General features: G+C 45.2%; 1 protein-coding gene across 4 annotated transcripts in view; it reads left to right on the forward strand.

Moving 5' to 3' along the window:
• The window catches only part of LOC129022787 (cytospin-A-like), a 109,464-nt gene that overhangs the window by 77,956 nt on the left and 13,339 nt on the right, over positions 1-18,169 (forward strand). Inside the window, exons 11-13 of one of the 4 annotated variants that reach the window (XM_063662857.1) lie at positions 3,245-3,358; positions 7,381-7,436; positions 16,119-17,236. In XM_063662857.1, coding sequence (XP_063518927.1) covers positions 3,245-3,358; positions 7,381-7,424 — 158 coding nt within the window. In that variant the 3' untranslated portion in view covers positions 7,425-7,436; positions 16,119-17,236. Of the gene's footprint in view, positions 1-3,244; positions 3,359-7,380; positions 7,437-16,118; positions 17,237-18,169 lie in introns of those variants that run through there. The other 3 variants (XM_063662855.1, XR_010125886.1, XM_063662856.1) reach the window with 3 other exon arrangements.

Genomic DNA, 18,169 nt, shown 5'->3' on the forward strand with positions numbered 1-18,169 from the left:
GGAGATAATAGCTTAGAGGAGAAAAAATAAAGATGGCATTTTAATCTTGCCATCTATAGAGAGAATTTTCATTAATATTTTTGCTAATAATAAATGTTTCTGGTGGCATAACACTTCCACGTTAACTTACACTAATCCATAGACATGTACTCAGCAAACCTTTCCCCCAACATGCACATAAATTAAATATCTATTTTTATCCAGCACGGCCTCCAAACACACACCACTTGACTTTGAGAAGCAACAGTAGCAGTCAGCTCCAAAACAGAAAGGAACATAATGGCAGTGTTAGATATTGAGTGGTAGTGCAGACGCACAAATCTATTACATAGTCGGGTTCAAGGTCAATTGGAATTTTTTTTTTTTAGAGACCAGATCTCACTGTCTTGCCTGGGCTGGAGTGCAGTGGCATGATCAGAGCTTATTGCAGCCTCAGACTCCTGGGCTCAAGCCATGCTCCTCTCTCAGCCTCCCAAACAGCAATTTGAATTTTTTTTTTTTTTTTTTTTTTGAGATGGAGTCTTACTCTGTCGCCCAGGCTGGAGCACAGCGAGCCATCTTGGCTCACTGTAACTGCGCCTCCCGGGTTTGAGCAATTCTCCTGCCTCAGCCTCCCAAGTAGCTGGGATCACAGGCACCCACCACCACACCTGGCTAATTTTTTGTATTTTTAGTAGAGACAGGGTTTCACCATGTTGCCCAGGCTGGTCTCGAACTCCTGACCTCAGGTTATCCACCCACCTTGGCCTTCCAAAGTGCTGGGATTATAGGTGCCCAGCCATGAATGTTTTTAAGGGTGATTTTGACTATATTCATTGCCATGAATGTGACCAGCCATGAATGTTTTTAAGGTTGATTTTGACTATACTCATTGCCAGTTTCCTCAACTCTCCCCAACTCTCAGTACCTTAAGTGAGGAATAGGTTTATTCTCATTCATGGAAAGTCTGATGCAGACTGGGCCACACTCCTCCATTTCCTGGCTATGCCACCTGGAATATGTGGCCACCAAAGTCACCAGGGTGGCGCAAGAGGCACCAATGGCTCTTAGCTGCCTTAGCCTCAAGGAGACACAGTACTTCCATTCATTACCTATTGGCCCAAACTAGTCATGTGGTGTCAGTCTGACTCTCGGGTGCATGCCAATGGTCAGAACCACACTAGCACCCAGCTGCTCCTCAGGGGAAGATTTGACTGTGTTATTTTATGGAATTGAGGTCATATTGTGGACATAACTTTTTTTTTTTTTGAGACAGAGTCTCCCTCTGTTGCCCAGGCTGGTGCACAATGGCGTGATCTCAGCTCACTGCGACCTCCACCTCCTGGGTTTAAGCCATTCTCCTGCCTCAGCCTCCTGAGTAGCTGGGATTACAGGCGCGTGCCCCCACATCCGGCTACTGTTTTTATTTTTTAGTAGAGACGGGGTTTCACCATGTTGGTCAGGCTGGTCTTGAACTCCTGACCTCGTGATTCGTCCGCCTCGGCTTCCCAAAGTGCTGGGATTACAGGCGTGAGCCACTGTGTGCGGCCATGTAACTTTTTAAAAATTATTTTTTATTTTATTTTATTTTTTGAGATGGGGTTTCACTTTATTTTTTGAGGTGGGGGACTCACTGTCACCCAGGCGGGAGTGCAGTGACATGATCTCGGCTCACTACTATCTCCACCTCCTGGGCTCAATTGATCCTCCCACTTCAGCCTCCTGAGTAGCTGGGACTGCAGGTGCATGCCACCACTCTTGGCTAATATTTGTATTTTTTGTAGTGATGGGGTTTTACCATGTTGCCATGGCTGGTCTCGAACTCTTGAGCTCAAGCAATCTGCCAACCTCAGCTTCCCAAAGTGCTGGGATTACAGGCACGTACCACCACGTCTGGACATGTCGTGGATGTAACTTTTTTTTTTTTTGAGATGGAGTTTTGCTCTGTCACCCAGGCTGGAGTGTAGTGGCGCGATCTCAGCTCACTGCAATGTCTGCCTCTTGTGTTCAAGCGATTCTCTTGCCTCAGCCTCCTGAGTAGCCTACAGGTGCCTGGCTAATTTTTTTTATTTTTGTAGAGACGGGGTTTCACCTTGTTGGGCAGGATGGTCTTGATATCCTGACCTCGTGATCCGCCTGCCTCAGCCTCCCAAAGTGCTGGGATTACAGGTGTGAGCCTCTGCGCCTGGCTGGACATAACTTTTTATCTTTCTTTTTGCACTCAACCTTATAGCATAAGCATTTTCCACAAAAACCTCCTCCTAAACAACAAAGCAAGACTCCATCTCAAAAAAAGAAACAAAGAAAAAAGAAATAACACAGTCTGGACGCAGTGGCTCAGGTCTGTAATCCCAACACTTTGGGAGGCTGAAGTGGGAGGATCGCTTGAGCCCAGGAGTTCAAGGCCAGCCTGGGCAACATAGGAGGAGACCCTGTCTCTACAAATAGCAAAAAATTTAACTGGGCATGGTGGTGCATGCTTGTGGTTTCAGCTACTTGGGAGGCTGTGACAGGAGGATTGCCTGAGCCCAGGAGTTCGAGGCTGCAGTGAGCTACGATCACGCCACTGGACTCCAGCCGGGTGACCGAGCAAGACCTGGTCTCAAAAAGCAAAACCAAACCCCAAAACACACATAACATAGTTGATGCCCCTGTGTGCCCCTCCATGTTAGATTTTACTCCTTCCCCAGGAAGTAACTACTCTTCTGAATTTGGTGTTTACAATTTCCATGTATAAATTATTTACTCTTTCTTTTACAAATGATATTTTTATTACCCATGTATGTTTTTCTAAACGACATATGGAAGTGTTTAAGCTCTATGTGAAAAGTATCATGTAAATTGTATTCTAAAGCAGGAATTTTTATTTTTATTTTATTTTTTTTAATTTTCGAGGCAGAGTTTCGCTCTTGTTGCCCAGGCTGGAGTGCAATGGTACGATCCGCAACTTCCTCCTCCCAGATTCAAGCAATTCTTCTGCCTCAGCCTCCTGAGTAGCTGGGATTGTAGGTGCCTGCCACCACGCCTGGCTAATTTTTGTATTTTTAGTAGAGACAGGGTTTCTCCATGTTGGTCAGGCTGGTCTCGAACTCCTGACCTCAGGTGATCTGCCCGCCTCGGCCTCCCAAAGTTCTGGGATTATAGGTGTGAACCACCACGCCTGGCCGCAGGAATGTTTTTAAATGTTATTCATTTCCCGCCAAATGTTCCAGATCTCATCAGACAAGCCCTGAGTGTCTTTCTCTGTTGTCTCCCTCCATTCCAGGTGCTGTTCAACCAGTTCAAATACTTTTTCAGCCTCTATTTCTTACTTCTTGCCTGCTCTCAGTTTGTTCTCGAAATGAGACTTGGTGCACTCTATACCTACTGGGTTCCCCTGGTAAGTTAATCGGCATTGTTTGTTCAGTAACCTTAGAGATTTGGAAACAGAAAGTTCTTTGTTTCTCTCACTCAGGCATCTGGAATGGGATGGTGGCCTTGTAAGGGAAAGGATGCCCTTAGGCCAACACATTGGGAGTCTCTGGGACTTTAACGTTGAAGCTCCATTTCATATATCGCCTGGATCAAACTATAGCAAAGCCTGTGCCATTCATTTATTCATTTAGCTGTTGGGTCTTGCATTATCTCAACAAGGATTTATTGTATGTTTATTGTATATGGCACAAGTCTAGACTCTGGGAACACAGTGGCAAATGAGAAAGACAAATCCCCTGTCCTCATGGATTATATCACAGGTTGAGCATCCCAAATCCAAAATCTCAAATGGTCTAAAATCTGACCAGGCATGGTGGCTCATGCCTGTAGTGCTAGCACTTTGGGAGGCCGAGGTGGGAGGATTGCCTGAGGCCAGGAGTTTTGAGACCAGCCTGGGCAACATGGTGAAACCCATCTCTACTAAAAATATAAAAATTAGTGGGGTGTGGTGGCATGCGCCTGTAGTCCCAACTACTTATGTGAGGCTGAGGCAGGAGAATCGCTTGAACCTGAGAGGCAGAGGTTGCAGTAAGTTGACATCACGCCACTGCACTCCAGCCTGGGTGATGGAGAGAGACCTGCCTCGAAACAAAAACAAAAACAAAAAATTCCAAATAAATAAATCTAAAATCTAAAACTTTTGAGCACTAACATGGGACTCAAAGGAAATGCTCACTGGAGCATTTTGGATTTCAGATTTTCGGATTTGAGATGCTCAGCTGGTAAGGATGGCGCAGATGTCCCCCAATCTGAAAACATCTGCAATCTCAAACACTTCGGCTCCCAAACGTTCTGCCTCAGGGATGCTCACCTTGTATTTGAATTGTTTCCTGGGATCACATTTTCTTTTTATCCAGTGTAGAGTATTTGAGTGTGAGGGGTTGGAAAAGTAGCAGAATCTATGCTTTTGTGCATGTGATGTGTAGCAGAACCAAGCAGCCCCTCTGTTCCTTCCCTCGCCTCCTTTTCTTTCTCCATTGATTTGGCAGATGGTGGTTGAGCACCTGCTGTGTGCCAGGCCCTGTGCTGGGTTCTGGGGGTGCAGCAATGAACAGAGTAGACAAATATTTCTGCCCTGTGGGGCTGACATTCAGAGGGGATAGACAATAAACCAATAAACGAAATTGTTACAAATTGTGAAAAGTGCTCTGAAGGTAACAGAATAAGGTCGTAGGACAGATGAGGTATCCCAGATACGTTTAGTATTTTTTTGCATGAATGAAGGTGAAGGGTAGGAGATGTGAAGGGGCAGCCTTAGCCTGTGTGGCTGTGAAAGGCCTCCTGAGGTGTGATGAGAAGGAGGAGAATATTCTAGGGGGCAGCGATGCAAAGGCCCTGTAGCAGGCATGTGCTTTTAGAGCATTTGAGAAACAGAAAGAGGTCCAATGTAACTGAGCTGTGGAGAGGGCAGAATGGATACCCTGTTTTCTCCAAACTGAGGTATTATGAAATGCAGTTGCTGTTTATATTCTCAACAAGTGGGACCCAGGGGGAACACTTGGATTCTCTGTTCATAAATCTCATTAACATTTTTATTTTTATTTATTTATTTATTTATTTATTTTTGATATGGAGTTTCGCTTTTGTTGCCCAGGCTGGAGTGCAATGGCACAATTTCGGCTCATCGCAACCTCCGCCTCCTGGGTTCAAGCGATTCTCCTGCCTCAGCCTCCCAAGTAGCTGGGATTACAGGCGCCCGCCACCATGCCCAGCTAATTTTTTGTATTTTTAGTAGAGATAGGGTTTCACTCTGTTGGCCAGGTTGGTCTCAAACTACTGACCTCAGGCAATCCACCTGCCTCGGCCTCCCAAAGTGCTGGGATTATAGGCATGAGACACTGCGCCTGGCTCTATTTTTATTTTTAATTAAAGAATTTGCTTTTAGGCCGGGCACGGTGGCTCACACCTGTAATTCCAGCACTTTGGGAGGCCGAGATGGGTGGATCAAGAGGTCAAGAGATCGAGACCATCCTGGCCAACATGGTGAAACCCCGTCTCTATTAAAAATACAAAAATTAGCTGGGCGTGGTGGCGAGAGCCTGTAGTCCCAGCTACTCAGGAGGCTGAGGCAGGAGAATTACTTGAATCCGGGAGGCAGAGGTGGCAGTGAGCACCACTGCGCTCCAGCCTGGTCAACAGAACGAGACTCCATCTCAAAAAAAAAAAAAAAAAGGAATTTGCTTTTGGCCAGGCTGTAGTGCAGTGTGCAATCATAACTCACTGTAGCCTTGAATTCCTGTGCTAAAGGAATCCTCCTGCCTCAGCCCCCTGTGTGGCTGGGACTACAGGCGCATGCCACCATGCCTGGATAATTTTTTTTAATTCATTTTTTTTCCTATAGGTTATTGGGGTACAGGTGGTATGTTGTTACATGAGTAAGTTCTTCAGTGGTGATTTGTGAGATTTTGGCACACTCATCACCCGAGCAGTATACGCTGAACCCTATTTGTTGTGTTTTATCCCTTGCCCCCCACCCACTCTTTCCCCCAAGTCCCCAAAATCCATTGCATCATTCATACGCCTTTGCGTCCTCATAGCTGAGCTCCCACATAAGAGTGAGAACATATGAAGTTTGGTTTTCCATTCCTGAGTTACTTCACTTCAAATAATAGTCTCCAGTCTCATCCAGGTCACTGCAAATGCTGTTAATTCATTCCTTTTTATGGGTGAGGAGTAGTCCGTTGAATATATATACCACAGTTTATTTATCCACTGGTCAATTGATGGGCCTCAATCTCTACTAAAAATACAAAAAATTAGCTGGGCATGGTGGCGGGCACCTGTAATCCCAACTACTTGGGTTGGTTCCACGATTTTGCAATTGTGAATTGTGCCACTATAAACATGTGTGTGCAAGTATCTTTTTTGTATAATGACTTCTTTTCCTCTGGGTAGAACCCAATAGTGGGATTGGTGGATCAATGGTAGTTCTACTTTTAGTTCTTTAAGGAATCTCCACACTGTTTTCCATAGTGGTTGTATTTACATTCCCACCAGCAGTGTAGAAGTGTTCCCTGTTCACACCAACATCTACTGTTTTTTGATTTTTAGATTATGGCCATTCTTGCAGGAGTAAGGTGGTATATCGCATTGTGGTTTTGATTTGCATTTCCCTGACCATTAGTGATGTTGAGCATTTTTTCATATATTTGTTGGCCATTTGTGTATCTTCTTTTGAAAATTGTCTATTCATGTCCTTAGCCCACTTTTTGATGGGATTGTTTGTTTTTTTCTTACTGATTTGTTTGAGTTCTTTGTAGATTCTGGATGTTAGTCCTTTGTCAGATGTATAGATTGTATAGATTTCTCCCACTCTGTGGGTTGTCTGTTTACTCTGCTGACTGTTCCTCTTGCTGTGTAAAAGCTCTTTAGTTTAGTTAAGTCCGAACTATTTATCTTTGTTTTTATTGCATTTGCTTTTGGGTTCTTGGTCATGAAATCCTTGCCTAAGCCAATGTCTAGAAGGGTTTTTCCAATGTTATCTTCTAGAATTTTTATAGTTTCAGGACTTAGATTTAAGTCCTTAATCCATCTTGAGTTGATTTTTTGTATAAGATGAGAGATGAGGATCCAGTTTCATTCTCTTACATGTGGCTAACCAGTTATCCCAGCACATTTGTAGAAAAGGGTGTCCTTTCCCCCACTTTACGTTTTTGTTTGTTTTGTTGAAGAGCAGTCGGCTGTAAGTACTTGGGTTTATTTCTGGGTTCTCTCTTCTGTTCCATTGGTCTATGTGCCTATTTTTATACCCGTACCATGCTGTTTTGATGACTATGGCCTTATAGTATAGTTTGAAATCAGGTAGTGTGATACCTCTAGATTTGTTCTTTTTGCTTAGTCTTGCTTTCACTGTGCAGGCTCTTTTTTGGTTCCATATGAATTTTAGAATTGTTTTTTCTTTTTTCTTTTTCTTTTTTTTTTTTTCAGATGGAGTCTCGCTCTGTCACCCAGGCTGGAGTGTAGTCGTGTGATCTTGGCTCACTGTAAGCTCCGCCTCCCAGGTTCATGCCATTCTCCTGCCTCAGCCTCCCGAGTAGCTGGGACTACAGGCGCCTGCCACCATGCCTGGCTAATTTTTTTTTTTATTTTTAGTAGAGACGGGGTTTCACCTGTGTTAGCCAGGATGGTCTCGATCTCCTGACCTCATGATCCACCCACCTTGGCCTCCCAAAGTGCTGGGATTACAGGCATGAGCCACCGCGCCTGGCCCAAGAATTGTTTTTTCTAATTCTGTGAAGAATGATGCTCTTGGCTAATTTTAAAGTTTTATGTAGAGACGGGATCTCATTATGTGGCACAGACTCATCTCCAACTCCTGGGCTCAGGAATCCACTTACCTGGGCCTTCCAAGGTGCTAGGATTACAGATATGAGCCGACATGCCCAACTTATTAAATTTTTTTGACTAAGAGAAAGTTGTAAACATAAAAAAGATTTAGGCTCTCCTTAAAGAAACAAAAACAATAAGCCTTTTTGCTGTGGGCAGCAGGTGAGGGATGATAAAGATTTGGTGTAGAGGTGCTTATGGAGCGGAGGAAGCCAGATGCTTAGGGACCAGGGAGTGGGTGTGCATATGCCGTATGTGCCACATTATCAGACAAGTGACGCCAACAGCTCTTGCCCTGAGAAGAGGAAGGGAGGTCATTTCTTCCACACAAGCAATGCAGGTGCTTCTGGAATGACAAGAATAGTTCTTTTCTGCTCTGAGTCATTTTGGGGTGAAGTAGCATCCTAAGAGCTAGAGCGGCCCTTCATCCAAGCATCCCTCCCCCTCTGATAACAGACATTCCTGCCTGTGTCAGGTGGCATGCTTAACCAAGTGCCAGGTGATGCCTGCGCCTTTAAGCACTGATATTGTGATCATCAGGAAACGATTTTTGTTTTTGTTTTTTTGTGAGACAGAGTCTCACTGTGTCGCCTAGATTGGAGTGCAATGGCGCAATATCAGCTTACTGTAGCCGTCACCTCCCGGGTTCAAGCGATTCTCATGCCTCAGCCTCCTGAGTAACGGGGATTACAGGCACCCATTACCACACCCGGCTAATTTTTGTATTTTTAGTAGAGACGAGGTTTCACCACGGTGGCCACGCTGCTCTCGAACTCCTGACCTCAAGTGATCCGCCCACCTTGACCTCCCAAAGCTGAGATGACAGGTGTGAGCCACTGCGCTAGGCCTAGGAAACTGTTGGCTTTACCTTATAAACTGAGATGCCCTAGAGCTGGGCTGATGCAGTAAAGTCATGGGAGAATGAGGAGCTCCTGTCGGCTACTCCGCCCAGTCAGGTACAAACAGGGACCAGGAGTTGCCAGACCCAAGAGTTACAAACTCTATAGTTTTATGTGAAATACTCTAACTTTATTTTAGTTTTTTAGTTCCATAACTGTTTACTATATACTTATATAAAAATCAAACCATAAGTTACTTTAACAAAGTTAGTCTACAATGTATATAAAATATCATTCATCATATTGCCTTTTATTGGTTATCTTTTTGAAGTGTAGTTATTTGAAAGGTAGTACATTCACATGACTCAAGAAATATACAGATGTTCCTTTTGAAGAGTCTACTTCCATCCAGTTTTGCTTTCATTTCTTGTCCTTCCCTCCAGAGTTGCTTTATGAACAAAGTACAATGAATAAAAATTCTTACAACTTTCTTTTTATTGATTGACTCATTCAGAGTCTCACTCACTGTCACCCAGGCTGGTGCAGTGACATGATCTGGGCTAACCGCAACCTCTGCCTCTCGGGTTCAAGTGATTCTCCTCTGCCTCAGTCTCCTGAGTAACTGGGATTACAGGCATGTGCCATCACGCCCAGTTAATTTTTGTATTTTTAGTAGAGATGGGGGTTTCACCATTTTTGGCCAGGCTGGTCTTGAACTCCTGACCTTAAGTGATCTTTTTGCCTTGGCCTCCCAAAGTATTGGGATTATAGGCATGAGCCACTGTGCCCAGCCCGTTTCTTCTTCTTCTTTTTTTTTTTTGAGACAGAGTCTTGATCTGTTGCCAGGCTGGAGTGCAGTGGTGCGATCTTGGCTCACTGCAACCTCTGCCTCCTGGGTTCAAGCGATTCTCCTGCCTCAGCCTCCCAAGTAGCTGGGACTACAGGTGCGTGCCACCATGCCCAGCTAATTTTTGTATTTTTAGTAGAGACGGGGTTTCACCATGTTGGCCAGGATGGTCTCGATCTCTTGATCTCTTGATCCGCCCATCTCGGCCTCCCAAAGTGCTGGGATTACAGGCGTGAGCCACTGCACCTGGCTCATGTTTCTTTTTAGGAAAAAAATAAGATACACATAGTTTTTAATCATTTTTTAAAATTTTTAGTATATTTTTCTCTTGATTTTTAAACATCAACAACTCATTAATAACAATTAAAAGCAGTATGTGAATTGGACCCATCCCTTTTCCTTGTGGTCTGTATGTTCAGGCTGTCCCTTGTCCTCTCTGCTCTTGTTGAAGGTGAGGGACTTTCATATTACCTCACCCCTGTGCTTCTGAGCTCAGGAGGCCCCTCCCTGGCCCCCAGCAAGGAATGCTCCAGACGCCATCTCTCAAGCCACATCTCTCTCTTTTTTTTTTTGAGACAGAGTCTCACTCTGTCGCCCAGGCTGGAGTGCAGTGGTGCAATCTCAGTTCACTGCAACCTCTGCCTCCTGGGTTCAGGTGATACTCCTTCCTCAGCCTCCTGAGTAGCTGGAATTTCAGGTGTGCGCCACCAAGCCCGGCTAATTTTTGTATTTTTAGTAGAGATGGGGTTTCATCATGTTGGTCAGGCTGGTCTCGAACTCCTGACCTTGTGATCCACCTGCCTCAGCCTCCTAAAGTGCTGGGATTACAGGCATGAGCTACTGCGCCCGGCCTCTTTTTTTTTTTTTTTTTTTTTTTTTGAGATGGGGTCTTGCTCTGTTGCCCAGGCTGGAATGCAGTGGCACGATCTCGGCCCACTGCAACCTCCGCTTTCCAGGCTCAAGTGATTCTCCTGCCTCCATCTCCCGAGTAGCTGGGATTACAGATGTGTGCCACCACACCTGGCTAACTTTTGTAGTTTTAGAGACGGGGTTTCACCTGTTGGCCAGGCTGGTCTCGAACTCCTGGCCTTATGTGATCCGCCCACCTTGGCCTCCCAAAGTGCTGGGATTACAGGTGTGAGCGCTCGACTCAAGCCACATCTATTGAATTATCTTAAAAGCCAGATCCTGCCATTCTCTCTGCCCCCTACCCCTCCAAAGCTGCTCCTGTTCACTGTTCTTTTTTCAAATAGAAAAGATCGCATGATATTGGAGAAATATTTAAAGCACCAAAACAAACAAACAAACAAAACCCACACACACATATAGGGTGATGAAAATCACCTGTGTAGCTACTACCCTAAAATATCCCATTTATGATTCTGGTGTGTTTCCTTCCAGTGCCTTCTTACTTATGCATGTATTTTATGTACACTATAACATACCTTACATTAAACCATATATATTCTGCAGATGCATGTTTTATAGATTTGGGATCCCAAGGTGTCCTCGAAGGCAGCCACGTGTCTCTCCGTCTCCCTGCTTTTTATATCTCAAGCGTGATGTGTAGTCTGGTCTCTGCCACCTCCCCTTATCCATTGCCCTGGCTGCAGTAGAATTCCACATGTGAGCAGCTCCTGGGAGTACAGACATGAGCAGCCCTGCAGCCTCATTTACACTATAATTGGCATGCATGTTGGGAGGAGACCTTAGCCATGTTTGGCATACATTTTTCCTTTTCTTTCTTTCTCTCTCTTTTTTTTTTTTTTTTTTTTTTAAGACGGAGTCTCGCTCTGTCACCCAGGCTGGAGTGCAATGGCGTGATCTCGGCTCACTGCAGCCTCCACCTCCCGGGTTCAAGTGATTCTCCTGCCTCAGCTCCCCAAGTAGCTGGGATTACGGGCATGCACCACCATGCCTGGCTAAGTTTTGTATTTTTAGTGGATACGCGGTTTCACCATGTTGGCCAGGCTGGTCTCGAACTCCTGACCTTGTGATCTACCTGCCCCAGCCTCCCAAAGTGCTGGGATTACAGGAATGAGCCTCCACACCCGGCAATTATGATTTTTTAAAAAATTTATTTCCACTGAGGCCTTCTCTGCCCCCACCTCTGCTGTCTCCTGACTGGCCTGTTTTCCCTTTGACTATAGCTATTCCCTTTGACTATAGCTATTAATAGGTATATTAATATAGCTTGTTTCTAGATTTTGGCGCCTCTAGCAGTCGGTCTCCACGTTGTAGGCCCTTTTTAGTCAGCTTTTCCTGTGATGGCTAAGTTGGGGGATATTTGTCTTGTATTTTTCCTCTCTTTCCAAGAACTACAGAAAAAAGGGTTTGGGGTGAAAAATAAATTAGCATCTACTTCTAGGTGACCATAGCTGATTTCCTTAATAGATTTTTATGTAGAGAGTCAATTTTCAGTTCTTGGCTAGAAGACATTTCCCACTCTGAAAGTTGCCTCATTTCAAACCCAGCTCTTAAGTGCAGCAGTTCTGAATGAGGGCTGTGGAGCCAAGTGGTTTGGGTTTAGCTCTTTTTTTTTTTTTTTGAGACAGAGTCTTGCTCTGTCGCCCAGGCTGGAGTGCAGTGGTGAGATCTCAGCTCACTGTAACTTCTGCCTTTCAGGTTCAAGCGATTCTCCTGCCTCAGCCTCCTGAGGAGCTGGGATTACAGGTGCCCACCACACCTGGCTAATTTTTGTGTTTTTAATAGAGACAGGGGTTTCACCATGTTGGCTAGGCTGATCTCGAACTCCTGACCTCAGGTGATCTGCCCACCTCGGCCTCCCGAAGTACTGGGATTACAGGTGTGAGCCACGACAGCTGACCTGGTTTAGCTCTTAATTGCGCTCTGAGAAGTCGTGTAATTTGAACCAAGGCTACTTTTCTGAGCTGCAGTTTTGTCATCTGTAAAAAGGAATGACCCTTTCTACTGCCTTCGTTTGTTGGGAGGTTTAAATGAATTACTGCAAGTAAAAATGCTTCATGTGGCTGTATAGAATTCTCAGGAAACATTCTGATTTGAATTTTTAAATTCTGCCACTAATGACATGTTTTTCATTGTTCAGATTAAGTTTTAATTTTTTTCCCCCTGAGACAGAGTCTCATTCTGTCGCCCAGGCTGGAGTGTAGTGGCTCAATCTCTGCTCACTGCAACAACCTCTGCCTCCTGGGCTCAGACAATCCTCCCGCCTCAGCCTCCTGAGTAGCTGGGACCATAGCACGAGCCACCATGCCCGGCTATTTTTATTTTATTTTTTTCAGTTTCAGGTTTCTATTTTCTTTTGTAGAAACCGGCTAATTCTTTTTGTAGTTTTGTAAAGATGGGGTCTCCCTATGTTGCCCAGGCTGGTCTCAAACTCCTGGGCTCAAGTGATCTTCCCACCTCAGCCTCCCCAAATGCTGGGATTATAGGTGTGAGCCACCACACGCAGCCATGTTTTAGCTTTTAATAAGTTTTTTCTTGGTACTAATATATTAGGGGAGAAGTAACTCAGGAGAGCAGAAATAATCTATAACATTATATGATGACCAAATAAATGTAGGGTATTTTTGTATTGAGATATAATCTGTATACCCATAAAATACACAGACCTTCAGTTTTCAATTCATTGAGTTTTGACATTTGTCAGCCTCCACATAAATACCACCTCAATCAAGATATGGAACATTTCCATCACCCCAGGAAGTTCCCCAGTGCCTGTTCCTATCACCCCACCCACCCCCACCACCCCAGGCAACCGCTTTTCTGATTTCTATCTCCCATAGATTAGCTTTGCTTTAGTGAATTTATTTTTGAGGTACAACTTAACAAAAGAGGCTTGCACTTTCAGAGTTGCTTGTCTGAGTTGTCACTGCCTATGATTCTTCACCAGCTCCGACAGCTGCCTCCTTCAACGGCCCCCCTTCCCCCGCCCATTAAAGCTTCTTTCTAAATATCTGTGAATGGATATTAAGGACCTCCTAAACTGGATGGTTCATTTGCATCTCTTTGTAAAGCAATTTCACCAGCCTGGCCAACATGATGAAACCCTGTCTCTAGTAAAAATACTAAGGCATGGCATGGCCGCTAGGATTAATGAGAACTGTGTGTGTATATGTGGTGGGAGACGTGATAATTTAGGAGATGGTATTTATTTGCAGCAGGGAGGTTAGTGAGCGGCTCCTGTCTTTGTATGAGCACACACTTTCCATGAACATCAATGGGATTTAGCCAGGCCCACGCAGAGAGAAATAGAAACTGGAACATTCGAAAAAACAAACAACAACAACAACTTGGGTTTTGGCACAGAACAACAAAATAGCAGCCCTGCACACCGGGTCTGTGCTCCTCGCAGAACAGGTTTTCTCTCACTCCCTATGTGGTCTGGTTATGTTTTGATTCTGATATGTACCAGTTTCTTTTGGCTGCAGTGTGTACTTTACATCTGATTGGAAACAGGAGTAATCCTTTGATTGTGAAGATGTATGGGTGTTGGGAGGAGTTTCATAAAGCAGCACATCTCTGGATAGATTTACATAAGAGATTTAAAGTCCTTTGAATCAAAGTTAATATATTTCACAGGGTAAACAGTATGAAAGTGAAATTCTCCAAGAACCACAACTGCTAACCCTTGGGTGGTTATGCTGACCGTATTTAAAAAATAACTGTCCTGGCAAGCTTTAAAAGGGGATGGGGGAGGGATGACAATGAAAATGAATGACTGTAAGCACATAAGTAAAATGAATGAATGATTTTGGCTTTATTGATTACAAGAGGAAAAAAATCTAGATTGGAAGTAGATTCTGCTATGCGTGACTCCCTCCCCCCAACCAGATTTTATGAGTTGGGGTTCCCAACTCAGAGGAAGGTTGGGGAAGTTTTAAATTTTTATTAGTTTCTACTTATGCAATTAATACTTTAATAGAGTTTCCTTATAAAAACTTAAAACAGCTGGGCGCAGTGGCCCATGCCTGTAATCCCAGCATTTTGGGAGGCTGAGGTGGGTGAATTGCGTGAGCTCAGGAGTTCAGGACCAGCCTGGGCAACATGGCAAAAACCCATCTCTGCTGGGCGTGGTGGCTCACGCCTGTAATCCCAGCACTTTGGGAGGCCGAGGCGGGTGGATCACCTGAGGTCAGGAGTTCAAGACCAGCCTGGCCAACATGGTGAAACCCTGTCTCTAGTAAAAATACAAAAATTAGCTGGGCATGGTGGTGGGTACCTGTAATACCAGCTACTAGGGAGGCTGAGGCAAGAGAATCGCTTGAGCCCAGGAGGCGGAGGTTGCAGTGAGCCGAGATGGTGCCGCTGCATTCCATCCTGGGTAGCAGAGTGAGACTCTGTAACAACGACAACAACAACAACAACAAACCATCTCTACCAAAAATACAAAAATTAGCCAGGCATGGTGGCGCACACACCTGTGGTCCCAGCTACTCCGGAGGCTGAGGCAGGAGGATCTCTTGAGCCCGGGAGGTGGAGATTGCAGTGAGCCAAGGTCATGCTACTGCACTCCTGCCTGGGTGACAGAACGAGACCCTATCTCAAAACAAACAAAAAAACCCTGTAATCCCAGCACTTTGGGAGGCCGAGGTGGGCGGATCACGAGGTCAAGAGATCGAGACCATCCTGGCCAATATGGTGAAACCTGGTCTCTACTAAAAAGACAAAAATTAGCTGGGCATGGTGGTGTGCATCTGTAGTCCCAGCTACTCGAGAGGCTGAGGCAGGAGAATCACTTGAACCCGGGAGGTGGAGGATGCAGTGAGCCGAGATCGAGCCACTGCACTCCAGCCTGGCGACAGAGTGAGACTCCAACAAACAAACAAAACAAAAATCTGAGGACATTACAGATAGGCTGAAGCTCCTTTCAGTCCCTCCCTGTCCTGATTCTAGTCTCCTTCCTGGTAGAGAAATCTAACCTGTAGTTAAGGAAATTGGAAAACATTTAATTGTATAGAATCTTTGTTGCTATTTATATGAATGGGGTTCTAGTGTATGTCCTGAAAGATGGATTTTTTCCACTTGGCTCTGTGAATGCAATGGATGTATCTTATTCTGTTTAACTGTTGCCTGGTGGTCCCTCTTACTGGCTCCATCCACCTAAGTTTCTCTAGATACAGTGTCAGTAAAGATTAAGATTTCCTACATTTCAGTTCCCATTTATCACTTAGTAGCTTTATGTCTTTGGGCAAGATTACTCAGCCTCTCTGTGCCTCAGTTTCCTCATCTGCATGGGGATCTCAGTTATAGGAGCATATCTCAGGGTTGTTGTGAGGATGAAGTGCACTTCCAATAGTGCCCAGCACATGGTGGGTGAGAGACAGTGTTAGCGGTCACCATTGCTTGCTTGTGGAGGGACAGTTTGAGTGTTCCTGTGTGTGTCACCCTCTCCCTGAGGTGGTGAATATGGACTTGCTTGTGCGTGTGTGGCAGTGAGTGTTTCTCTAGGATAGTGTTTCTCCAGGTTGTGTTCGGGAGTGCGTGTTCCCTAAGACAGATTCAGAGAGGGGGGCTTGCAGCGGCGTGTGCATTTGGAATAATTCACAGGTCCTGTCCCCCTGCCCTCTCAAGTGGCCTCTCGCCTTTTCTGCCCCTGGCACCAGGAGGGGACGGTTGGCTGCAGCAGGGCTCACTGCCTGTAGCAAGACTCATGTCGTCTCTCTCTGCAGGGTTTCGTGCTGGCCATCACTGTCATCCGTGAGGCGGTGGAGGAGATCCAATGCTACGTGTGGGACAAGGAAGTCAACTCCCAGGTCTACAGCCGGCTCACAGCACGAGGTCAGCCTTCTGGCTCCTGGGCCACAGGGTTGCAGCTCAATCACGGGCCGTTGACAGTCAGGGGAGAAGAGTTCAAGGCCCGGGCCGCGGGTGTGGGAATGCCACGTGGCCGAACAGTCGCTTGGTTACTCCAGCACCAGGGAGGCCTCCATCTGCCCTGGATGACAGGTTGACGGGGTCCCACCAGGCCCTGGCGGCATCCACAGGCCTCTTGGTGTTGGTCTTGTCAAATAACTATGTGTCATCAACCTGGAATTACATTTTGTGTGCTGGCATCTCGGCTGGCTAATCCCTTTCCCTTTCTGCCGGCCGGCTGAAGCGGGGAGGAGGGCGCCCCTGCTGTTCACATGGGAGGCTGCAAACCGTTTTCAAAGATACTCTTTCAGCAGTGATTAAACTGTTGCTAGTTTAGTTTTTAGAAAGGCAACCGATTTAGGTAAATAACTGCATCCGTGAAGATTTCTTTGAAGGCATTTTATAAATTCTGGAAATTGAGGCCTGCAGAGCATGGAGTCTGATCCAAAAATAAATGACCAGTTGTGTATGTCAGAGTTATATGTTTTGGGCTCAAAAACAAAAAATTGAAATTTTGGCCCAGTACAGTGGCTCACGCCTGTAATCCCAGCACTTAGGGAGGCTGAGGAGGGCGGATCACGAGGTCTGGAGATTGAGACCATCCTGGCTAACACGGTGAAACCCTGTCTCTACTAAAAATACAAAAAAAATTAGCTGGGCGTGGTTGCATACATCTGTAATCCCAGCTACTCCGGAGGCTGAGGCAGGAGACTCACTTGAATCTGGGAGGCGGAGGCTGCAGTGAGCCAAGATCATGCCATTGCACTCCAGCCTGGGTGACAAGAGGGAAACTCCATCTCAAAAAAAAGAAGAAAAAAAAATTGAAATTGAAATTTTAATAACATTTCCCAGGGATATGAAAATCCTTTAATCACTGACCCCCTCCCCCGCCCCCGCAAGATATGTGCATTTTAAATGCTAGAACTTAAAAACCCACTCAAACACACGGTGAAAAGGCCACGAAACAGCCCAGCCATTGTTGACGTCTGTTTCTGACTACAATAGATTTACTGTAAGGTTGCATTCAGAAATGAGAGAATGTTACCTAAAGTTTGCTAATCTGGCCAAGGAAAGTCTATTCGATTGTCCCCTAAGATGACTGATCCCATTCAGGGATTAATGCTGTTTAAAGAGGTGGAGGGGAATAAAGGCTGTGCCTTGCCTTCAGGAAATTGAGAATTTGGAAAGAGATAAGATGGTTAGATGCCAAGGGACTTAGCACCTGAGTCAAGGTCTGAACTGCTGTTAAGTGCTTTATGCTTCCAAGGAAGCAGTCCATCCACGGTTCCTTCAGGGTTTTCAGTAGAGTTTTCCTTTTTGGGAAAAATGTCAGAGGTGTATGTTTTGGGCTAAAAAAAAATGCAGATTTTAATTATATTTCCCAAGGGTATGAAAATACTTTGTTTTAGTGTATTTGAATACATTGTCATAGTTGGTGGTCTTAAAAATATGCACGTCTCTGGGAGAAGGGGGAATTTAGAGTTGGTAAAGAAATTCTTTATTCATGCTAAACTACTGTATTTAGGACATGTTGCTACCAAAAGAAAAAGAATCAGTGTAATCTTTGCAGAGGCAGGTGGCTTGGGCTTTCTGCGTGAGTAGTCAGAAGACCCTTCTGGAGGGCTTTTTTTGTGTGTGGTTCGTGTATATTAAATCCTCCTTTAATAACATATTCTTACTATGACATTTAAAATGCTTGGCAACCAACAAAAGCCCCATCGGAGAGAGTGCGGTGGATCTCTTTAGAGCTCAAGAGAAGAGGCCTTTGGATTCCATTCATTCATCCATCCAGGCTTCGACCCTCCTTTGGTTCTTTTCATATTGCAATTGCTTTTCCCGTGAATGATTTTTCTGCCCTCCACTGCAC

The sequence above is a fragment of the Pongo pygmaeus genome, chromosome 23, assembly GCF_028885625.2.
Source record: "Pongo pygmaeus isolate AG05252 chromosome 23, NHGRI_mPonPyg2-v2.0_pri, whole genome shotgun sequence".
Classification (NCBI taxonomy): Eukaryota; Metazoa; Chordata; class Mammalia; order Primates; family Hominidae; genus Pongo; species Pongo pygmaeus.